The sequence below is a fragment of the Scyliorhinus canicula genome, chromosome 10 (assembly GCF_902713615.1).
Source record: "Scyliorhinus canicula chromosome 10, sScyCan1.1, whole genome shotgun sequence".
Lineage (NCBI taxonomy): Eukaryota > Metazoa > Chordata > Chondrichthyes > Carcharhiniformes > Scyliorhinidae > Scyliorhinus > Scyliorhinus canicula.
Window position 1 is genome coordinate 175,959,587 of NC_052155.1, and position 25,293 is coordinate 175,984,879.

The window sequence follows — 25,293 nt, forward strand, 5'->3', positions numbered from 1 at the left end:
TGGCTGCGCATGCGCACGGCGATGACCCACAGCGTTCATGTCGTACAACATGGCGCCGGCCATGAGCGGACCCGACCTGCCAAAAACGGCCCCACAGGCCACCCCCCCGGCCAGCCCCTGGCCACCCCCCACCAGTCCCCCCAGCCCTCTCGGAAGCACCCCCCCAGCCAGCAGCACGACTCCCGCCCGACTGTGGCGACGCGGCCGTCACGCCGGGTTCCTGACCGCCCAAACCACACGTTAACCGCGCGGTCGGGAACTCGGCTCATCAGGGGCGGAGCATCGGGGGAGGGCCTTCAGGAGACGTGCCAACACTGTTCCAACGGCGTGCGCCGTGTGACGTTATGACATCATTTCAGAGGGGACGGAGACTTGAAAAACGGCGTCAAACCAGCGCCACCCCTAATTTGGGCTTCGGAAGGGATTCTCCGCCCGATCGCCGATTACGATATTCCGTCGATTACGTTGGGCAGCGGAGATCCAGCTCCAGGTTTTTCCAATCCTGTCAGCAGCTGGTATTGCCATCAGGAGGACAAAAAATTCCAGCGGAGTTTTCGATTGTTTTTCACATGTATACAGACGACACATAGCTCGAAGCTCACCATCATCTCTCTCAACTCCTCCACTGCCTGTCATATTGTTTGCCCAACAATAAAAACTGGCTGAGCAGGGTTCTCCTGCACTTAATTATTGGGAAGACCAAAGCCATTGTTTTGTGATTCACGTACAAACAGCATTCTCTAACCACCAACTCCATCTCACTCGCTGGAAAGCATTCTGATGTTAACCAGACCGTTTGCAACCTTTGTGTCATATCTGAATCCCAAGATGAGCTTCTGATCACATATTTGTGTGGTTGCTAAGGCCACCTGTTTCTATCTCCGTAATATTGCCCAGATCTGTTCTGTCTCAGCTCATCCACTGTTGAATCCTCATCCATGCCTGATGCACCATCAATTGGACACGAGGCGAAGATGCGATCCATACAAAAGGCTTTAATACACAAGATGTGTGCCCAGCAGCAGACATAGAACATAGAACAGTACAGCACAGAACAGGCCCTTCGGCCTTCGATGTTGTGCCGAGCAATGATCACCCTACTCAAACCCACGTATCCACCCTATACCCGTAACCCAACAACCACCCCCCCCCAACCTTACTTTTTAGTACACTACGGGCAATTTAGCATGGCCAATCCACCTAACCCACACATCTTTGGACTGTGGGAGGAAACCGGAGCACCCGGAGGAAACCCACGCACACACGGGGAGGACGTGCAGACTCCGCACAGACAGTGACCCAGCCGGGAATCGAACCTGGGACCCTGGAGCTGTGAAGCATTTATGCTAACCACCATGCTACCGTGCTGCCCCTGTGGTATGGGGACGTACAGAAGAAATAGCCGACTGCTGGGGAACACAGCTTCTTATATCCCGCCCTGTCGGCGGAGCTACCTACCTCTCAGCCAATCGGCTGAGAGGCACACGACTTACCTGGGCCAATGGGCAGCGAGTCCTCTGCACCAATGGCAGCTCACCTCTGAAGGTACCGTAATCCCCCTAGTCATACTACCACAATGCCTTTGTTACTTCCAGATTTGATGATTCCAATCTGATCTCCCACATTCTACCCTCTGTGAACTTGAGGTCATCCAAAACCCTGCTAACCACTATACCACCGTGCTGTCCCAATCGTTATTATGGGCACAAATGTAAAAATTGTCACGCTATGCCATGGGTGCTATTCTTGGTGTTTCCCCATTGTCCCCACTGCAATGTGATCACTTCAGGGCCTCTTCGTGCCGCTATGGGTGAGATCCCTGTGCTGGGATGTTGTGGATCAGGGTTTAGAGAATCCCAAAGTGAATCATGGAGTTCACCTGTCCCACAACCTTTAATAGATTGTGGTATGGGGAGCACATGGCCCACTCTACAGGTGTGGTACAGCAGAAATGGACCAGTATTTTGTAAAACAAAACAACGTTTATTCTATGAACTCAAGTTAACCTTTTTAAAACAAACAGTGAACATCTTAGCGACCAGTAAATCAAATACACCCCCCAAAGAATACAACACTAAGTAATCTGTATGCTGTCCTTTTAACACCCAGAAGACTTAACAAACCTTTAAACAGAAGCACATTAGGTTAAAGTCATTACTGCAAGCAGTTATTAGTTTTAAATCACCAAAGGATCCAGGGATAGTCTTTCATGGCAGAGAGAACAGCAGTACAGCTGCTTTGTCTGACTTCAGCTGCAACACACTGCAAAACGAAACCAAAAAAACAGACACACCCAAGCTTTTCTCAAAGTGAAACTAAAAAGCAGAACCGGAGCTCAGCTCCACCCACACTCTGACATCACTCAGTAACATGAGCAGCCAAACATTTCTTAAAGTGACATTCTCATGACATGGGAGCCATGTGCCAAGTGTGCAGCCTGGTGGTTTTCAGTACTTGGACTTGTGCTCGATGGGGAGTGTGGGGGGGGGGGGGGGTATATTTGGGGGGGGGGATGTTATGTCCTCTACTGTGTCCATCAGAGGCTCTCCTCGCCCCCAGCTCTTGCCACCCTTTGGTTTCCCCTCCACCCCAGCCTTACCACATTGGCCCTTCAGTCCCCCTGCCGGGGCCTGCCAGCCTGGCTCGCCTCAAGTCAATTAATGGCCAACAGCCGTTGAATGGCCGTGAGGTGAGCTGACAAAGCTGACAAAATGGCTGACTTTCATACCAAGCTAGGTCAGGGACTGCATCTCCAACATAAAATCTAGTCCACTAAGTGCGGAGGGGAGAGTTTCACAGACTGAATGCAGAGGGAGGGTGGTTCACATACAATGTAAACAATGCGGGAAGGGGTTACACAGTGGCCTCAACATTAACTCCCTCTTGATATTTGTGAAGGTGGGAGGGTGGGAGGGAGGGTTGGTGGGAGGTTATAAATGAGAAAACATAGGACATAATACCAAAGCATTACTGAAGGTTAACATGTGATGGAACCATCAATTCACCAGACATGAGTTTCCGATATGAAGCTAGGCTTTAATTGACTTACTACAGAGCCAGCCTGTTACCCGTTGATGAACTCTCAGTGGACTGCAGGCTGACTCTGGACAAGGGTATTTATACAGCAGCACTAAGGGGAGGAGTCATGGGCGGAGCCAAGGGTGGAGCCCTGTACAAGCTCCTGAGCATACCCAGAGCTACTCCTTCTAGTGGTTGGATAACGCTACTACGCTTACAAAGACATAGTGTGAATTATCATATTACATTCACCACAATATGCAGGTGCATCAGGCAATTAGGAAGGCTAATGATATGTTGGGCCTTTATGGCAAGAGGGTTTGAGTACAGGAGTAGTGAGGTCTTGCTTCAATTGTATAGAGCCTTGGTTAGGCCGCACCCTGGAGTATTGTGTGCAATTTTGGTCCCCTTCCCGTACCAGCCTCCCCGAACAGGCGCCAGAATGTGGCGACTAGGGGCTTTTCACAGTAACTTCATTGAAGCCGACTTGTGACAATAAGCGATTATTATTATTACCTCAGAAAGGATATTATTGCCGTAGTGGGAGTACAACAAAGGTTCCCTGGATTTGTTTCTTGTCTGACAGGACATGTCTTGTGAAGAGAGATTGGGGAAACTAGGTCTACGTTTCTAGAGTTTCGAAGAATGAGAGGTGATCTGATTGAAATCTACAAAATAAAGAGGGCACATGTTGGTTGGGGATTCTAGAGCCAGGAGACAAAATTTCAAGATAAGGGTGAAACCATTTAGGACCTGCAATGTTCTTTGAATGGGCTGATGTGGAATCTCGATATTGGCGTGTGAACAATGAACAATAGATTTTGTTTTATAAACAAAGTTATTTATTACTAACACTGCACTAACGAATAACTAAAATGTCTAAGATGAACACAGTTGGAAATAAATGTCCAACACTAACTTACACTAAGATACTGCAGAGCTGCTCTAATATGCAACTGCCTTCAACTCCTTACAAAAACCTTCTGATGGGACACATGGTGCATCCGGGTCTTGCGCTGGCATACCCGCCCCACCTGCTGGTCGGATGAAACAGTAAAACATATAACTTATAATACACGTGCAGATGATGATGAACTACTCAAATTATATGAAGATGATACTCTACTTATCATCACAGGACTGAGGTGAGGAGAGATTTTACCCATAGGTTTGTGAATCTTTGGAATTCACGACCCCCAGAAGGCTGCGGAAGCACAGTATGTTTAAAGTAAAGATTTCTAATTACCAATGATGTAAAGTGATTTGGGGCTAACGTGGGAAAAGGACATTGAAGCGGATGTTATCAGTCATGCTCATATTGAATGGTGGAACAGATCGATGGGCTGAATGGCCTACTCCTGCTCCTATGTTCTTGTGTACATCCTGTTGTCATATTCATGGCAGAAGGATTCGTGACCGAGAGGCGGGACAATTCATGAACATGTACCTGAGGGAATACAAAAAGATGTTTCACCTTGTAGGGGAGTCCAGAACTAGGGGAGATAGTTTAAAAATGAGAAGCTTCTCATTTAAGACCGAGATGAAGAGAATATTTTATCTCTGAGGGTGGTTGTTGTCATGTTCTGTAGACTGACCAATATGAATGATGTACTGCAGAACATCTCGGATAAATAATTTATTATGAAACAACTGTGTGATAAAGATAACTAGAATAAATAAAATAACAAACTACTAACACTAACTAATTGTTATAGAGCTACTGCAAAATACATCTATCCTCCAACATAACTTCCTTCCAACTCCCCAGACACAGGGTCATGTGGTGTGTTTAACACTGCCACCTGGTGGTCGGAGGATGTGTATAATATTATGTACAGAATTGCTTCATGCACATCATCACAGTTATGTTGGTGAAATTCTCTTCCTCAGAGTGGCGCAGTGGGTAGATAGCACTGCTGCCACGCAATGTCGGGGACCCAGGCTTGATTCTGGCCTTGGGTGACTGTGTGGAGTTTGCACATTCTCCCCGTATCTGCGCGGATTTCCTCCGGGTGCTCCGGCTTCCTCCCACACTCCAAAGAAGTGCAGGTTAGGTGGATTGGCCATGATCGATGTGTGTGGTTAAAGGGATGGGGCTTGGGAGGATGGATCCTAGGTGGACTGCTCTGTTGGAGGGTTGGTGCAGACTCAATGGGCCAAATGGCCTCCTTCTGCACTGTGGGGATCCTATGGATTAACTTTTTTTAAAAAGACAGATATGGAGGCTGGGTCCCTGAATTTATTCAAGGCAGAATTAGACAGATTATTGATTGGCAAGGGAGTCGCCATATAATCCCTACAATGAAGTAAGCCATTTGGCCCATTGGGTCTGCACCGAACCTCTGCAAGCACACCTTATCTAGGCCCACTTCCCTACCCTATCCACATAACTCCATCTAACCTGCACATCTTCATACACTGAGTGGCAATTCTAGCACGGTCAATCCACCTGCAGGCAGGAAAGTGGTGTTGAGTTCATAATCAGACCAGCCACAACCCTATTGAATGATGGAACATAAAATATTGCTAAATAGCGATACAATTCATAAACAAAATATTGCTAAATGCACTAAATAGCTGTAAAATATTATCTGAATGGCCATAAATTAGGAGAGGGGAATGTGCATGTGATCTGGATGTCCTCATACACCAGTCGCTGAACGTGCAGCAGGCGGTAAAGAAGGAAAATGGTACGTTGCCGTCATAGCGAGAGGATTCAAGTACAGGAGCAGGGATGTCTTGCTGCATTTGTACAGGGCCTTAGTGAGGCCACACCTGGAGTATTGTGTGCAGTTTTGGTCTCCTTATCTGAGGAAGGATGTTCTTGCTCTCAAGGGAGTGCAGCGAAGGTTTACCAGATTGATGCCTGGGATGGCGGGACTGACGTATGTGGAGAGATTAAGTCACTTATGATTGTATTTGCTGGAGTTCAGAAGATTGAGGGGCTTTTCATAGAAACCTAGACATTTCTAACAGGACTAGACAGGATAGGTGAAAAAAGCATGTCCCCAATGGTGGGGGTGTCCAGAGCCATGGGCCACAGTCTGAGGATATGGGGTAGACTATTGAGGACTGATTAGAATAAATTTCTTCACATCAGAGAGTGGAAGTCTTTACCACAGAAAGTAGTTGGGGCCAAAACATTCAATGTTTTCAAGAAGCAGTTAGACATGAACTTCTGGTGGTGGCCATGGAGTGAGTGGTCACACATTTGGTGGCTCCTGCTCAAGGTGGATTTCTTCGGTCTTTCCCCACCTGAAAGGTGTAGCTTTGAGGGCAAAAGGTGCAGAAGTGCCCAGGGAAGGTAATACTCCTCTGGTGTGGCTGATGTACAATAATAATAATCTTTATTGTCACAAGTAGGCTTGCATTAACACTGCAATGAAGTTACTGTGAAAAGCATGGATCAGTGGATGAGGAGTGCCACGTGAAAGAAAGAGCAGTTGGAGCAGGAGAGTTTTCGTAGTGAGCCGCAGGTAAAGGGGGCCGCTGCTCGCCCCGTGGTCAACGGAGCATCTGGTGGAGTTCTTGAACAACAAGTTCCAGCAGCAGAGGAAAGAGGCCCTGGAAGACCTGGTCAAGGTCATAGAACCACTGAGATCTGGGATTGAGCAAGTCGAGCAGGGGCTGGAGTCCCAGGATTGTGCAAGTGGAGGAGGCAGTGGGAGAGCATGAGGAGCAGATGGCCTCACTGCCGACGGAGTTGGAAGTGATGCGGGAAAGCCAATCGAGACTGAGGGAGAAGTTGGAGGACCTGGAGAACTGCTCCAGGGGGACGAATGTGAGGATGGTTGGGATACCTGAAGAAATTGAAGGTGCAGAAGCTGCTGTGTATGTGGTGAGTAAGTTGGAGAGGTTGATAGGGGAGGGGGCCTTTGACTGGCCTCTTGAGGTGGACCAAGCACAGAGGGCGTTGAGGAGGAGGCCACAGGTGGGCGAGCCACTGAGGGCGATGGTGATCGCTTTTTGGATAAGGAAAAGATGCTACGATGGGTGAGGCAGACCAAGAGGTGTACCTGGGAAGGAAGTGGGCTGCTGGTCTACCAAGACCTGGGTGCGAAGATGGCAAAGAGGAGGGTCGGGTTCAACCGGATAAACCGGTCCTCTCTGAGAAGGGGGTGCAGTTTGGACTATTATATCCGGTCCGCCAATGGGTGACTTTCTAGAAACAGGAGCTTTATTTTGACACGCCAGAGGAAGCGACAGACATTATGAGGAACAATGGACTGGAAGGAATGTGAGGACATTGGACACTGGAGGAGTTCTGTGTGTTTTATAAAGTGTCTGAGGGTGGGTACTCCGGGGCAGGTCTTAGCAGGGGAGCTGTGATGTGAGTGTGCCAAGAGGAGAAGACGGAGGCCTTGGGCAGGGGCCACCATGCTAGTTGGGCAGGCTCGTAAATGGGAGTGAAGTGGGGGTTTGCCAGGAGGCAGGTATGGGTGGGGTTGTTTTTTTGTTTGAGGGTGTGGGGGGGGGGGTGGGGGGAGGGGAGGGGGAGGGTTGCTGACAAGGGTGAGGTTGGTGTGGTGCAGTTGGGAAAGGTTCGATGGCGGGGGACATGCGGGAGCGGGCCTGGAGGGTCGCGTGACGCAGGCCGGGGGCTGGCCCAAAAAGGGATATGGTTGAACAGCAGCAGAAGAGTGCATGGAGCCCCCTGACCAGGCTCGTCACATAGAACGTGAGGGGTTGAATGGGCCGGTTAAATGGTTGCCTGTGTTCACGCATTTGAGGAATCTGAAGGCGGACGTGGCATTTTTGAAGTTGGAGGATCAAACAAGGCTGAGAAAGGGATGGTTATGAAGATGAGGGGGGTGGTGGTGTTGGTCAATAAGAGGGTTGCATTCAAGGTGGGGAGCATTATGGTTAATCCGGGGGGTGGGGGGGATATGTGAAGGTTAGTGGGAAGTTAGAGGGGATAACGGTGGTTTCGATAAACATTTAATTCCCAAACTGGGATGACGTCGATTTTATGAGGCAGATTTTGGTGAAGATTCTGGGCCTGGACTCGTATTGGTTGATTATTGGGGGGGGGGGGGGGGGGGGGGCTGTGCAACAGCCACAGTGGAAGTGAGACGTGGGGTTGCGAGTGGATGAGGAGATGTGTGAGCGGGTGTGCGCTGTCATTCAAAGCTACATGGAGTTAAACAACACAGGGGAGGTCACAGCCATCACTTTGTGGGAGGCATTCACAGCTGTCGGCAGGGGTGAGTTTATATCAATTCGGGAACACAAGAAGGCGGAGCGAGAGGACTGGGCAAGGCTGGTCGATGAGATTATGAGGGTGGACAGGAGATATTCGCAGGCGGGGTTGTTGAAGGAGAGGCAGAGGCTCCAGATGGAGTTTGGGCTAATTTCTACAGGGAAGATGGTGAGATAGTTGCGGAGGGCTAGAGGGGCTAGATGGGCAGCACGGTAGCATGGTGGTTAGCTCCAGGGTCCCAGGTTCGATTCCCGGCTGGGTCACTGTCTGTGCGGAGTCTGCACGTCCTCGTCGTGTGTGCGTGGGTTTCCTCCGGGTGCTCCGGTTTCCTCCCACAGTCCAAAGATGTGCGGGTTAGGTGGATTGGCCATGCTAAATTGCTCGTAGTGTCCTAAAAAAGTAAGGTTGGGGGGGGTTGTTGGGTTACGGGTATAGGGTGGATACGTGGGTTTGAGTAGGGTGCTCGGCACAACATCGAGGGCTGAAGGGCCTGTTCTGTGCTGTACTGTTCTATGTTCTATGTATGAGTATGGGGTAAAGGCAGGTAGTATGTTGGCCCATCAGTTGAGGAAGCAGGAAGCGGAGAGGGTGATTGGTAGAGTTAGGGTTGATAAGGGTAAGGTGGTGATGGACCCAGATGGGGTGAACATGGTGTTTGAGGTCTTTTATAGGAGGCTCTACGAGTTGGAGCCCCCGGCCGGGGATGATGAGATGCGGCGGTTCCTAGATGGGTTGGAGTTGGAGGAGTGGGTAGTTCAGGGTCTGGGGGCCTCAATTGGGCTGAAGGAAGTGAGGGGTGTTATGGGGGTGATGAAAGTGGGTAAGGCCCTGGGTCTGGATGGGTTCCCGGTAGAGTTTTATAAAATGTTTGGGACGAATTTGAAGGCAATGATGGTGAGGGTGTATAATGAAGTGAGAGGCGGAATTCCCCCCTATATTGTTGCAGGCTAATATCTCTCTGATTTGAAAGAAGGAGAAGGACCCGGAGCAGTGTGGGTCATACCACCCAATATCATTATTGAATGTAGATGGCAAGTTATTGGCAAAGGTGCTGGCATCGCAGATTGAGGACTGTGTGCCGAGGGTGATAGGCAAGGATCAGACGGGGTTTGTGAAGGGAAGACAATTGTCGCCGAATGTGCAGAGGTATTATGTAGGTATTTGAGTAGCCAGGTGGTGCGGATCATGGCGCAGCTGCATCAACTGAACTTGGCTCAATTGCGGGAGGAGACGAAGGCGGATTTTAAGAGGCGGGATGTGTTGCCCCAGTCGCTGGCAGGGCGGGTGCAGACAGTGAAAATGACGGTACTGCCGAGGTTTCTGTTTGAACCCGCCGATCTTTGTCCCCAAGTCGTTCTTTAGGAAGGTCCATGGGCTGATCTCCGGGTTTGTCTGTGTGGAGAAGACCCCGCGGGTGTGGCGGACTTTTTTGGAGCGGGGGCGAGGGGGGTGCTGGCGTTGCTGAATATGATAAATTATTACTGGGTGGGTGAACATTGCAATGATGAGGAAATGGGACTTGTTTATAGGGGGCAGGTTTGTGGGATTGAATGACTTGGAGGAAATGTATGGGTTGCCCATGGGGAATGTCTTTAGTATCTGCAGATTCAGGACTTTGTGAGTAAAGAGATGCCGTCCTTTCCTGGGCTGCCACCCCTGGGGTTGCAGGGCAACGTGCTGTTAAAGGATGAAATAGGGGAGGAGAAGGTGTCGGATATCTATAAAGAACTGATGGAGTGGGAGGGAGCCCTGATGGGGGACATTAAGCAGAAATAGGAGAAGGAGCTGGAAAGGGAGATGGGAGCCACGAAGTGGTCGGAGGCTTTGTGGAGGGTGAATGTGTCCTCATCATGCGCGAGGTTAAGCCTCATCCAATTTAAGGTGGTGCATAGGGCCCACATGACGGTGGTGAGGATGAGTAGATTCTTTGTGGGGGTAGAGGATAGGTGTGGGCAGTGCGCCGGGGAGGTGGGGGGCGCGAATCACCTCCACATGTTCTGGGTGTGTCCAAAACTGAGGAGGTGCTGGCATGGGTTCTCAAACATGATGTCCAAGGTGTTGGGTATGGGGGTGGTTCCGAGTCCAGACGTGGTGATATTTGCGATGTCGATTCACATTCCGGCGGGTGAGAGAGGCCAATGTTTTGGCCTTTTCCTCGCTGATAGCCTGGAGATGGATTTTGTTAGGATGGCAGGACTCGGAGCCACCGAAAGCGGGAGTGTAGGTGAGCGACCTGGCAGAATCCTCGGGGCTGGAGAAGCTGAAGTTCGCTCTGCGAGGGTCGGCAGAGGGGTTCTCCTGGAGGTGGAAACCTTTTATCGATTTCTTTAAGGATAGAGGGGTTAGCAAGGAGGGATAAGGGGGATTAAATGGGGAAGGTGGGATGTGGCGGGGGTTTTGTGTCAGTGGGACAGGCCCGTTATAGTTGTTTATCGAGTTATTTTGTTCTTCTGATATTTAATGTATATATGTGAAAATGCCTTGAATAAAAATACTTTTAAAAAGGAAGCAGTTAGAGATAGCACTTGGGGCGAAGGGAATCAAAAGATACGGGGGGGGGGTGAAGTGGGATCAGGTCACTGAGTTGGATGAACGGCTATGATCATAATGTATAGCAGAGCAGGCTGGAAGGGTCGAATAATAATCTAATAATAATCTTTATTATTGTCACAAGTAGGCTTACATTCACACTGCAATGAAGTTACTGTGAAAATCCACTAGTCGCCACATTCTGGCACCTCTTCTGGTGGGGCAGCACGGTAGCATTGTGGATAGCACAATCGCTTCACAGCTCCAGGGTCCCAAGTTCGATTCCGGCTTGGGTCACTGTCTGTGCGGAGTCTGCACATCCTCCCCGTGTGTGCGTGGGTTTCCTCCGGGTGCTCCGGTTTCCTCCCACAGTCCAAAGATGTGCAGGTTAGGTGGTTTGGCCATGATAACTTGCCCTTAGTGTCCAAAATTGCCCTTAGTGTTGGGTGGGTTACTGGGCTATGGGGATAGGGTGGAGTTGTTGACCTTGGGTAGGGTGCTCTTTCCAAGAGCCGGTGCAGACTCGATGGGCTGAATGGCCTCCTTCTGCACTGTAAATTCTATGATTCAATGATACACAGAGGGAGAAGTGAGAATGTCCAAATTACCTAACAGCGGGGGCTGGATTCTCCGCTGGCGGGATGCTCCTTTTTGCCGGGGGTTTCCCGACAGTGTAGGGCGGCCCCACAATGGGAAATCCCATTGACCGGCCGGCGTAATGGAGCTTCCCGCCGGTGGGGTGAAATAGAAATGTGACGCGGCGGGACGGAGAATCCAGCCCCTCAACTTTCAGGACTTGTGGGAGGAAACCGGACCACCCGGAGGAAACCCACGCAGACATGGGGAAAACGTGGCAGTGACCCAAGCCGGAATCAAACCCGGGACCCTGGCGCTGTGAAGCAACAGTGCTAACCATGGCCTCCTCCTGCTCCTATTTTCTATGTTTATCTGGGCTTGCCCTTCCTGAACTGTCAAGGTAGATCGAAATGATCTCAGTTACTATCCGAGTGGAAAGCGGCAGCATGACCCAGCCGTGCTGCTGGTGATGAATGGCCATGTTGAGAACAGGACTTTACAGACGTTGCTTTCAATGGAAATTGATAAGGATGCTGCTGATGAGGATGCTGATGGTGATGCTGCCGCTCCCTTTGTGACATCACATGGTGCTAGGAGACGGCAGACGCCCGTCTACCCGGCACCGCCTCCGATTGGCCAGCCCCCCGATAGCGTGAGCTCTGCTCACCTGCGCGCCGGGCGCTGATTGGCTTGGGGGCCGGTGCAGGTCACTCGCTACTTCATTCACATTTTGTTACATCCCCCTGCCTGCCGGGAACAGCTGATGCAGCGGGCGAAAGGCACAGGCACTCCTCCATCAGTCAATGCAGCATCAGCAAACCCGGCACACTCTCTTACCTCACTTCTCCACCCGGGGAAAGACATTCCAGGGGAGGGGGAGCGGGGGAAAAATAACAATGCGACTATAACATAAGAGCAGGCGGCTGCAAATGATCTCTGCTTTAAAATATCATACGGATGTAACGGTATGATGGGCCAAATGGCCTTCTTCTTCTCTGTGACCGGCGGGCAGCTTAAATTGCATGTTTGCTCCTTAAAATACAATGACTAAATATGGAGAGCGTGCTTTATTTTTAAAAGGGTAATTTTCGAGATGCTAACAGACTTGGATTGAGCCAGGTTTATTTCTTCTCTGCACTGCACCTTGGACTGTGGAAATAATTGCATTTCTCTGTCTATTTGGATTATGTTTCTCTTTTCCTCCCACAGTGATCAGCCGAGGATAAACTGACAGAAGCTCATATACAGGCTAACAGAGAGAAAACAAAAAGTGAAAATTTCTTTTGAGGATCCAAGTGAAGGAATGTGCTAAGAAATGAGTCAAAACATAATGTAATTTTCTGTTTATGTTGTAGGGTTGCTTTGAGGAAAAATACCGTTTGGACCTTTCCTGGAACATTTGCTGGAAGTTCAATTAAATTTGAGGGGGAGAGAGAACTTGTTCGAATTAAAATGTGGACTTTCCTGGGAATTGCGACTTTTACTTATGTCTATAAGAAGTGCGATGACTTGCTGAGCGTGAGCTACGCTAACAAGGAGGTGCTCGGGGCATTCCTGATCTTTTTAACCCTAGGGCTGATCCTGTCCTATCGATACAGATACGGACAAGGCAAAGGCAAAAAGCAACCTTCAGACCTGGGGTTCATCTCCCAGCTCCTCTCTGCCCTGCCCTTGGCAAGCTCTTTCTTCAGAGGGCCGAGCAATACTGAGCAAGGCAAGGTAGGCACAGAACCACCAGTGTTCGCAATTACAAGGAGAGGGGAGTTATTATTACTTGCGCCACGATGTATTGACGACTGCTAAGATATGTTGTAAAACTCAGACTAAAGCCATTGTAGCTTTTAATTCAATAACGAATTGTTGGACTATACGTTGGTACAGTAAAACATTTTAATCTTGTTTTGAAACCAACCCTCATCAATAAATGTAAACATCGACAATGGTTCTACACAAATACGTTTCCAATAGTTGGGGAAATTTCATTTTGATGTCCCCTCTCTGGGTGTGGCCTTTGAAGTTGAAAATGACTTGAAATAGTGGCAGTGGCAAAATTCGAAGAACGGTTTAAAAATAGAATAACGTTTAGAATGTAAAACCATAAAAAAAAATGGTGTTCACCACTTATAATCATAGCAAGTGGGGTATGATCCCTTAGATGATTTATCTAGATATTTTAAAATGTTTTAGGTTGATTTGGCTAAAGCCACAGTAGTTTAAATTGGACTTGGCATAAGAATCTGTTTAAATGAGCAGAATGCTGGTTTTCTTTGACCATAATAAAATTGGGACACAAACAGAGACTCAAACATAGCATTACCTGAATTTACTGCTGCCTTGTTAATTATTAATTGTTATTCCGAGGCAGCAGTAGGATAGCAGCAGAGATCATTGACAGTTCATTGGAGAGTGAGGGGTGCTGAGATAAACAGAATGCATTATTTTAATGCAATATTGTAATATATTTAATTTCATGTGTACGTTGAATTGTAACATTGTGTCACAAAAATGGGTTAAACGGTAACAACTTGCATCAATGTAGCTTTCTAAACTGTAAAATAGGCCCCAAAGTGCTTCACAAATAAATAAATGAGGGAGACAGGAGGAAGAATGAAAGGATTATTTGCATTATCGGAGAGATTGATCAGAGTTTTTTTTAGAAAGGTGATAAAGAAGGTGAAGATTTTAAGGAGAGAGTTCTTGATTATCTGAAGAGAAAGACATTTTTTGCGGGTGGGGTGTTGTGGGGGGGGGGGGGGGGGGGGGGGGGGGTGCGACTAGGTGGGCTGCTCTGGCTTAATTCTCTCAGTAGATGGCCCTTGGCAGATGAAGGGAATGCAGAGCAGAAACCAATTATTTTTTCCCAAATTGGAAGCTGCTAACCAGGATCTTGACTGTGCTCAAAATAATGTCGCTGACATTAAAGCCTTGAAATAATGGGCAAATGAATGATCTATCTGGAAGGGGTTAAAGGTGAGGTAATGTTCATGTGGTCTGAGGTCTGTCGAGTAAACGCATTTCTGAGGTTGGAAACATCACCGAAGCATTCTGCCATTTTATACCGTGCACACCTTGTGGAAATGATACGGCCACCTTGTCTTGTGGACCGTAACAACGGCACATCTTCGTTCACATTTCAACATGCACAAAATGGAGTACTGCACGGGTCTGAATGCTTCTCACAGGGTGATTGAAATCAGCAGCATGGCATGCAAATAGCCATTTCTATTCACATTCCAGCTTACAGCATGAAACAGGCATGCTAGGTTACAGAGAGATTCAATCGGAGCCACGCACAACCTCAGCTTTTATGCTGCCACCTCTGAAATATAAAGAATATTTTACATACATTTGTGAGCCATTGTCAATCTTAAATATCGATTTTTTTTTTAACCTCTCTTAAATTTCTCTCTTCCTCTCCTCAAGTTGTTCACTCCTGCGGGATTAGAAAATGAATAAGGATTTACATTTATATTCCTAATCTCAGTGAATCCCCCCCTCCCAGAAAGTGCTTCACAGCCGATGTAGTAGTTTTGAGCTGTTGCCACTGTTATAATGGCGACCAGTTTGTGCACAGCAAGCTCCCACAAATAGCAAAACACTAAATGGTGGGATACAGTAATCTGTTTTAGTGGTATTGGTTCAGGGATAAATATTGGTAAGGACACCAGGGAGAACTAGCCAACTATTCTGCAGCATTGTGCCACGGGATGGCATGGTGGCGCAGTGTTTGGCACTACTGCCTCACGGCGCCAGTGACCCGGACTCAATTACTGCCTTGGGTGACCGTGTGGTGTTTGCACGTTCTCCCCGTGTCTTCGTGGGTTTCCTCCGGGTGCTCCGGTTTCCTCTCACAGCCCAAAGATGTGCAGGTTAGGTGGATTTGGCCGGGATAAATATCCCCTTGGTGTCGAAATGATGTGCAGGTTAGGTGGGGGTTATAGGGGAGGGGAGGCGGGAGGACGGTCTTTCAGAGGGTCGGTGCAGACTTGAAGGGCCGAATGGCTTCTTTCTGCACTGTAGGGATTCTATTCTATGGATCTCATGTGTCCACCTGGGAGAGCAGATGGGGCCTCGGTGTAACATATCACTCAAAGGACGCCAGGCACCTGTGACAGTGCAGCACTCCCTCTGTCTTGCACTGATGAAGTGTTAACCTAGATTTTGTTTCGTGCTCAAGTTGCTGGGGCGGGCATGAACTCAGAATCTTATGACGCAGAGACCAGTGGCTACGACTGACACTACTGGTATCAGCCTTTTCTTTCTGTCATAGTTTTGGCAAGTAGCCATTCACCAGGATGTGGGTCTAGAAAGTGAGAGCCAGCTGATTTAATCCTGAGGAAAATTCACTGTTGAACCTGATCCTATCCTCAAGTGGTTTGTGCATATTTGTACTGACTAGCAGGACTCCACGAATAGGATAAAATACATTTCGTACACACTGAATATTTCATAACGAGTTATAGAAAATGCTTAATCACTTATATATTAATAGAACTGTCATCAATTTCAAATGGTTAAACAAGAAATACTTAGCTCCAAAGATGTGCAGGACGGTGACATAGTAGTTAGCATTGTTGCCTCACAGCGCCAGAGACCCGGGTTCAATTCTCACCTTCGGTGACTGCCTGCCTAGAGTTTTTACGTTTTTCCCGTGTTCGTGGGTTTCCTCCGGGTGCTCCGGTTTCCTCCCACTGTCCAAAGATGTGCAGGTTAGGTGGATTGGAGATGTTAAATTGCCCCTTAGTGTCCAAAAGGTTAGGTGGGGTTATGGGGTTAGGGCGGGGGTGTGCTCTGGGTAGGGAGCTCTTTCGAAGGGTCGGACCCGATGGGCCGAATGGCCTCCTTCTGCATTGTAGGGTTCTATGGTTAGGTGGATTTTCCATGCTAAAGTGCCCCATAGTGGCCAGGGATGTGCAGGTTAGGTTATGGGGGGGATAGGGCTTGGGGGGGGGGGGGGGGGGGTAGGATGCTCTTCTGGAGAGTTGGTGCAGACATGATGGGCCGAATGGCCTCATTCTTCACTGTAGAGATTCTGAGTTACTGGATAGTGATTAGGAACAATAAGTATAGATTGTTTCTTTCCTTAACTTTGGGGAAATAGGACATCACTGTCAGTTCACTCAAGTGAAGTTAACTCAGCGTAGACTGTAGTTTGAGTTTGGGATCGTCTGCTCCTTAGATTTCAGTTCAACACTGTACGGTATATTTATATTCTGAATTGTTGCTGGAGGCACATTGATTTTTTAAAAATAAATTTAGAGTACCCAATTATTTTTTCCAATTAAGGGGGCAATTTAGCGTTGGCCAATCCACCTATCCTGCACATCTTTTGGGTTGTGGGGGTGAAACCCACGCAGACACGGGGAGAATGTGCAAACTCCTCACGGACAGTGACCCAGGGCCGGGATTCGAACCCGGGTCCTCAGCGCCGTAGGCAGCAATGCTAACCCACTGTGCCACCGTTCTGCCCTTGATTTTTAAAGATATCAAGGATAATTAAGATGAAATAGCCAATTGGAGTATCAGTGCATAGGGCCACATCGAGGCCAGTAAGTATTTGATCTCCATTGCATTGCTTCCAATCTTGTCTGGATAAAGGCATCTATCAAGAAGTGGAAAACTGAAGAAATACGGCTTCAGTTAGATATGATACCGTTGTTGTAAGAAACAGTTTATAAGGAACAACATTGAGTGATGGGTCAGCAGATTGCTTCACCAATACATTGTAATTGAAGGCTATGGGTAAAATGTATAATTCCCCACATGGACAGTGTTGAATCTTGGCTGTGACTTTGATAGAAATGGTATTGGAGGTGACATCAGTTACATTTTACTTCATGGCATATTTTACTGAACGAAAGGCACTATATAAATGCAGGTTGTTGTTGTTGTTGCAACTTCTGTGAATGGGGCAATTGTCAAATACTTCACGAGGTTTCTCCTGGATTCCTGCCACCACCTTGACGAAACTCCCGGGAGAAATGGGGTAACTGGCCATTTTCAGCCTTTATGCCGTCTCTCTGGGGTTTCCGCCAATCCCACAGCCAAATGTGCAGCAAGGAATCAGGAGAAAGCCTTGTGGAATTTCAAGAACAGTGAATAAGTTTGAAGATTTCTCATTCCTTTCTGTCTTGGTGCAGCCCAAGGAAAGGACGATCAGTTTTTCAGAGGATGTTCAGACGGAAAACTCCTCCAGCGCCAGGACTTCTTCCCAGTCTGACCCAGAGGTCATCATTGTGGGCTCCGGGGTCCTTGGCTCCACAATGGCTGCTGTCCTTGCAAGGGATGGAAGGAATGTGACCGTGATCGAGAGAGACCTGAAGGAACCAGACAGAATTGTCGGAGAGTTACTACAGCCTGGGGGTTACCGTGCATTGAAAGAACTTGGCCTTGGAGGTACACATAAAAGACACTCAGGACTAATGTTACACTAGCACGGAATGGTAATCAGTCATCAAATCCCGGTGTGGTAGCAAATTGGTTATGCTAGTGAATTAATAATCCAGAGGTTTAAACTAATAATCCAGAAACACAAGTTTAAATCTCACCTCAGCTATTGGGGAATTTCAATTCAGTTAATTGAACACGTCTGGAATAAAAACAATCTACGATTAGTAGCGGTAACTTACGGAATTGTTGTAAAATTAGTTCATTCATGCTCTTTAGGGAAGGAAAGCTGATTTGCTTTGCAAGTCTGGCCCATATGTGTCTCCAAACCCACAGTTATGTGGTTGACCATTATCTCCCCACTGAAACGGCATAAAAAGTTGTATCAAAGGCTGCCACAATAGTTCAGACAAGGCAGTTAGGAATAGAAAATAAATGCTGACCTTTCCAACGATGCATGCAACCCGTAAATGAACGCATGAAAGAAAACCAAACAAATAGATAGTTGAACATTTAACCCTGATAAGAATAATGATTTGAACGCTGAATATTATTTGCCTCTTGAAAAGTCAAGGCACTGTTTCAATTCTACGTTAAATAAAATTCTGGAAGTGCAGAATAGGTTAATCAGCATGTCAAGGGGTGTGGGGGGAAAGTTGGTTAACATTGATTCTTATGACGGGTTAGAAACAAAACACAAACCCATTTTTCTCTCAGATGCTGATTAATCTGCTCTTAATGCTGACCCTCCAGTTTTGTAGCGATCAAATATTTGTTTATTTTCTTTACAAATATATATGAGAATTGAGACCAAAAAAATAGAAACTGGCCCGCCCAGGCCTGATGCAGGTCTATGTGTATTAGCAATCAGCTCACACAATCTCCTGGGAACACCCTCTCCCCCAGTTTATCCAACACGGCTAGTGCCTGTGATAGGTGAACACCCTTTAAGTATCTCTGATGGTGTTGGTGGGGGGCATTGCCAGTGAAGCAAAAACCATCCTACCACTGACCCCACACACGTTGGCAGTGTTTGTGGCAGAGGTCCTATGTTGGTGCATCATGGCACTTAGGTCAACATCTATCCTCTCCTTATAGCTATCTGAGGCTGTTATACTTTTTACAAAAATATAAAGTAGTTAGACTCTGCAAGGAAGGATTGATTAAGTAAAAGTATGTGTGCTCAATGCACTACTATCCTACAATCTCTTGCTATTTAATGTTAAAATAAAAGGAAGAAAATCTGGATAAAGAATATCAATCAGCATCCCCCCCCCCCCCCCCCGCCCAGTCCTTTATACCAGGGTCCACTGCATTATCGTAGCTTCGACCCAACTCAATCCAGCATTCCTGACAAACGTGATTAAAAAATAAAAAAGAACAAATTCCATTTACTTTTGTCATATTCTCCCTCTGTGTACCCGAACAGGCTCCAGAGTGTGGCGACTAGGAGATTTTCACAGTAACTTCATTGCAGTGTTAATGTAAGCCTACTTGTGACACAAAAAAATAATTATAATGAATTACTTTGGTGAATGTCCCATTAACTAAACTGTGCCTAAATCTGTGCCTTGTAAGTTCAGTCCGTTACCTGCCAGAGTTGTTGTCGCACATAAATCGACGAAAGGTCTAGCCTTCCTTGAGACGTGAGCATCTTGAATCTTATGTCCTCCAGTTCCAAAGCCACAATTTTAGCCAAATAAGTATATGTTGCCTCTTGCGGCTGCGCCATTTTAACAACTTGAACAATGCTGCTACTCAATTCTCCTTTCTCCAGTAAATGGTCCCTTCAGCTTGCCTGTAAAAAAGGTACTTTAAGTTTTGGAATTATCCGAGCCATTCTTCCCTCAAACGTTCTACATCTTCTGTACTATGCTCTACTTTCTCCTCAACAAGGTGTCGTTGAAGGCCTTGATGCCCACATCGTTAATGGTTACGTCATACATGACATGGAGAGCATGACAGAGGTGGAAATCCCTTACCCTCTGGATGAACACAGTCAAGTACAATATGGGACAGCATTTCACCATGGGCGCTTCATCATGGGTCTCCGAAACGCAGCCATGGCAGAACCCAAGTAAGCATTCCTCATTGACCCATCATTAGTATCGAACGTCTGCAAATTTTATTCTGTCGATCATTAGGACAATCAGATTTAAAAAGACGGTCACACACTTTACAAGCTGGACCTTGAATGTGCCATTTCAACATCCATAGCTGAATACAATATTATGCAGAAATTCAGAAATCCTGAAGATAACCCATAGCAACTTGATCAAGAAGGGGAGTAGAGACAACCCTGGTAATTATAGACCTGTGAGCCTTACTTCGGTTGTGGGTAAAATGTTGGAAAAGGTTATAAGAGATAGGGTTTATAATCATCTTGAAAACAACAAGTTGATTAGCGATACTCAACACGGTTTTGTGAAGGGTAGGTCATGCCTCACAAACCTTATTGAGTTTTTTGAGAAGGTGACCAAACAGGTGGATGAGGGTAAAGCGGTTGATGCGGTGTATATGGATTTCAGTAAGGCATTTGATAAGGTTCCCCACGGTAGGCTATTGCAGAAAATACGAAAGTATGGGATTGAAGGTGATTTAGCGGTTTGGATCAGTAATTGGCTAGCTGAAAGAAGACAGAGGGTGGTGGTTGATGGCAAATGTTCATCCTGGAGTTCAGTTACTAGTGGTGTACCGCAAGGATCTGTTTTGGGGCCACTGCTGTTTGTCATTTTTATAAATGACCTGGAAGAGGGTGTAGAAGGATGGGTTAGTAAATTTGCAGATGACACGAAGGTCGGTGGAGTTGTGGATAGTGCTGAAGGATGGTATAGGTTACAGAAAGACATAGATAAGCTGCAGAGCTGGGCTGAGAGGTGGCAGATGGAGTTTAATGCGGAAAAGTGTGAGGTGGTTCACTTTGGAAGGAGCAACAGGAATGCAGAGTACTGGGCTAATGGCAAGATTTTTGGTAGTGTAGATGAACAGAGAGATCTCGGCATCCAGGTACATAAATCCCTGAAAGTTGCCACCCAGGTTAATAGGGCTGTTAAGAAGGCATATGGTGTGCTAGCCTTTATCAGTAGGGGGATTGAGTTTCGGAGCCACGAGGTCATGCTGCAGCTGCACATAACTCTGGTGCGGCCGCTCCTGGAGTACTGCGTGCAGTTCTGGTCACCACATTATAGGAAGGATGTGGAAGCTTTGGAAAGGGTTCAGAGGAGATTTACTAGGATGTTGCCTGGTGTGGAGGGAAGGTCTTACGAGGAAAGACTCAGGGACTTGAGGTTGTTTTCGTTAGAGAGGAGAAGGCTGAGAGGTGACTTAATAGAGACATATAAGATAGTCAGAGGGTTAGATAGGGTGGACAGTGAGAGTCTTTTTCCTCGGATGGTGATGACCAACACGAGGGGACATAGCTTTAAATTGAGGGGTGGTAGATATAGGACAGATGTCAGAGGCAGTTTCTTTACTCAGAGAGTAGTAGGGGTGTGGAACGCCCTGCCTGCAACAGTAGTAGACTCGCCAAATTTAAGGGCATTTAAGTGGTCACTGGATAGACATATGGATGAAAATGGAATAGTGTAGGTCAGATAGGCTTCAGATGGTTTCGCAGGTCGGCGCAACATCGAGGGCCGAAGGGCCCGTACTGCGCTGTAATGTTCTATGTTCTAACTTCAAAATTTTCAGTGGTTTTATGTAGGAATGTAATTATAATGAAGCAGTGAAGGCTAACGGTAAATGTAAATAGATTTATTGACAAGTATTTACTGCCTAAGGCAGCAGCTCATTCCCAGTGCAATCCTAGCTGGGAGGACGTATCTCACCAGGCCCTGATGTGGGCCTACTTTTAACCTTTGCTCGTAACGAGCCCCAGCTGATAGGTCTCTGCCTCCTACCTGGAAGCCCTTACTCCATGAGTCCTGCAGGGAGATCAATTAAGGCTTCCCCGTGATCCTGGTGGTGGGGGGGGGGGGGGGGGGGGGGGGGGGGGGGGGGGTTGTTATGACAGTAATGATTCTAATTTACCTTGGCGAAGCTTGGTTTAAAATAGAAGAAGCTAACTTCCCCATTGTTATGTTCTAGTGTAAGATTCATCGAAGGGACAGTGACACACCTACTGGAAGAAGATGGTCAAGTTACAGGAGTTCAGTACAGAGAGAAAGAAAGTGGAGATATAAAGGTTTGTAAGTTATTCACCTGAAGCGACATTGCACAGCTAAGTAATCCCAAGTAATGGGCAGAAGTGCTAGACACAGGACCCCCATCATTTGTTTTCCAATTCTACAGAAGAATACCAATTCAGCGGAGTAGAAAGTGTTATGCACCCTGTGTTTTTTGGGTGCAAAGCTGTCAAATTTAGCAATGGGGTGGCTCGCACCCAATCTGTGCACACATTTAGCTACTGCTAAAATCATGAGTCACATTTGAAGATTTATATCCAATTGTTTGGAGAAGGTTTCAGGTCTGTTCAAGTTGCTACAGTTGCCAGTGAGAGCCATGTTGTCCGGAACCAGGAGGCGCAGGGAAGCTCCCCTTCCCCTGACGTTGTCACGATCAGCCCCCCCCCCCCGACCTCCGTGATAGCTTCCTCATGAAGGATCCTCAGGCAGACATCTAGATCCAGGAGGTAGGTGTGAATCCACCAACAGCTTTAAAAGTTCAAAACCTGCATGACAATGAGGCTCACAGCCTCATTATCATATTTAATGTTCCAACCCTCCTCCGTGGATTGGGTAGGTCACTCATTCACCTTCTCGTCTCAGTTGTGAGAATGCGTTCATGTCATTGTAATGTACAGGTGCTCGGCAGAGCAGGGACTAACGTGAGACTGGGGAGCAGCACTGTCCAAGGTATGATGTAAAGAGTTACATGGTAAGAAACTGGGGAGAGAACACTCTGGAAATAGCCTACCTGCACAGAATTGTACAGAGCACAAGTCTGGTGTGAAAATGTTAGTTCAGGCTGTAGCCCTGAAACTTGGCATCTCACCCTGTTTGGAGCTTCACATAACCAACCTGAAGTATTTTTCTGATCGCAGGAGCTCTATTCTCCATTGACTGTGGTTGCTGACGGGCACTTCTCTAAGTTCAGGAAAAACCTGGTGAAGAGCAAAGTCAATGTTTCATCACATTTTGTAGGGTGCATTATGAAGGTAAGCCTGTTCAAACATGCATTGTAGTTTTTTTCTTACATGCCGCATCTGTCTTGAATTACACAGCCAATATTGTTTCTGTACAGTTCAGCTTTTTGACATAAACGCCCCCGAATATATATTCCACTAGTTGCTAATGTGAGTGAAAAGGTGGCGCGATTCCAAAATAGATTTTACACATTGACATCAGTGGCCAGTGAAAAATACCTGCCAGCTTCTGCAGTTCAGTTAGATTGTCAGTTGTCATACTGAGAAATATCTGCACTTATACCACCAGCTACCTGGTAAATGGATTCAGAGTGCTGACAGTGGGAACTTTGGGGGCTGTGTCTTGCTTTGTCAGGTGTTTTTTTTTTAACTAAATCACTGTTGTCTTATGGATTAGTAAAATAACCGCTGTAAAAGTGCCCTTCGTAAGCTCGGTGGAGGATTGTGCAAACCCCGGGGAAATGGCACAGGAAGCCTTTCTCCTATCTCCCAGCAAAGGCAAAGTCTGTAGCCCTGAAAATTGACACGTCGCCCCCTGAGACAACTCACGTTTTTAAGCATAACTGGCGAGCAATTTCTTTTCTAATCCTTCAAGTTTCTGACCCAGGATCATCACTGTCCAAATTCTCAACCAGTGAGGGGGTAGGTGACTTTTCTGCCTGCCCACCACCTCCGCAGCCGGCTTTGGGGGTCAAGGGGCAGGGTGTATTTTCTCGGAGTTCCATCATCCTTCAATCCAGATGGGAGCAGACATGGGTTCAGCAAGTGGGCCTTGCAGTGCAATACAGATGGAACCAGGTACGTCCAAGTGCTTACTGTAGTTTCTCTTCGGAAAATAGAAGATAATAATGGCCATCTCCCCTTCAACCTGGCTTTCCCAATTGGAGTGACAAGGTGTCGCTCTCCATTTTCTCTCGGGTCCTTTGGGAGGACTGTTGCATCTCCTTAGACATGGGCCGTCTGCCTCAACCATTACAAATGACTGTGGGAAAAGAAATTAGAACACAAACAGATTTATTTCTTGGGGGTCGTTTTGCGGGATTGAAGGAGCTGGGAGTGAAGTATGGGCTGGAGCAGGGGGAAATATTTAGATACATGCAGGTTCGAGATTTTGCCAGAAAGGAGATACAGAGCTTCCCAGTAGAGCCGGCTTCCAAATTGCTGGAAGAGGTGCTGACAACAGGGGGACTGAAGAAGGGGATAGTATCGGTGGTTTACGGGGCTATTTTGGAGAAGGAGAAGGTGCCACTAAAAGGGATCAAGGCAAAGTGGGAGGAAGAGTTGGGAGAGGGTATGGAGGAGGGATTCTGGTGTGAATTGCTCCGGAGTGCGAACACCTCCACCTCGTGTGCGAGGTTGGGGCTGATACAGCTGAAGGTGATGTACGGAGCGCACCTCACAAGGGCGAGGATGAACCGGCTCTTTGAGGGGTAGAAGATGTGTGTGAATATTGCCGGGGAGGCCCTGCAAACCACACGTTCATATGTTTTGGTCCTGTCCAAAGCTGGAGGATCACTGGAAGGAGGTGTTTAGGGTAATCTCTAAAGTGGTGCACGTGAAACTGGACCCGGGCCCCCGGGAGGCCATATTCGGGGTGTCGGACCAGCCGGGGTTGGAAACGGGCGCGGAGGCAGATGTTGTAGCCTTCGCCTCGTTGATCGCCCGAAGGGATGGAGAGCAACCTCTCCATCCTGTGCCCTGGCGTGGCAGGGGGACCTGCTGGAATTCTTAACGCTTGAAAAGGTCAAATTTGAACTGAGGGGAAGGATGGAGGGGTTCTACAATTCATGGGAGCTATTCATTATGCACTTTTGAGAATTGGATCACATCGAACATTAGGGGGGTTGGGGGGAGGGAGACTGTATTTGTTAATGGTGACTATGGGTGATTCCTGATTCCTTTTTGTCATTTATTTACGTTAACATGCGGGCTAATGTCTGGGGTTTGGTGGGAGGATGGGATCGTTGTTATTGATATGGGGATTGACATTACATTCATTACTGATTATTGTTTATTGGTGGGTGTAAATTTGGGAGAAAATGTGTAAAAGGAATTTAAAAAATTTTTTTTTTAAAAATGACTGCGGGAGAGATTTTTATCTTTGCTGCATGAGCCTCGAGTGTTGGCACCACTGGAGTGCAGAACTAAAAACCTGTCTTACAGCTTTGGATGATTCTTGCAGAAGGTTCCTTCTATTCAGTTCAATGGATGGAATATGAGGCAAGTTCTGCCAAAGAACTGTCCTCATCAGATTGTCTTGTGGCATTCCATCCAGATGGTAAAGACAAAAATAAATCTACCCTCCCTCCGCAACAGGTTGAAGAGTCGGCAACCGTCCGATGCCCGGGAAATCCAAGAAATTCCATTTTTAAATAAAAAAAAAAATAATAATTTATTGTCACAAGTAGGCTTACGTTAACACTGCAATGTAGTTACTGTG

At 47.2% G+C, this 25,293-nt stretch overlaps 1 protein-coding gene across 3 annotated transcripts in view; it reads left to right on the plus strand.

Moving 5' to 3' along the window:
- Positions 1-12,068: 12,068 nt before the first annotated feature.
- sqlea (squalene epoxidase a) overlaps positions 12,069-25,293 on the plus strand; it is a 28,174-nt gene continuing 14,949 nt past the window's right edge. Inside the window, exons 1-7 of one of the 3 annotated variants that reach the window (XM_038810178.1) lie at positions 12,069-12,288; positions 12,533-12,593; positions 12,679-13,042; positions 17,464-17,719; positions 19,607-19,787; positions 21,797-21,893; positions 22,752-22,865. In XM_038810178.1, the coding sequence (XP_038666106.1) occupies positions 12,776-13,042; positions 17,464-17,719; positions 19,607-19,787; positions 21,797-21,893; positions 22,752-22,865 (915 nt within the window). In that variant the 5' untranslated portion in view covers positions 12,069-12,288; positions 12,533-12,593; positions 12,679-12,775. Of the gene's footprint in view, positions 12,289-12,532; positions 13,043-17,463; positions 17,720-19,606; positions 19,788-21,796; positions 21,894-22,751; positions 22,866-25,293 lie in introns of all 3 variants that reach the window. The other 2 variants (XM_038810177.1, XM_038810175.1) reach the window with 2 other exon arrangements.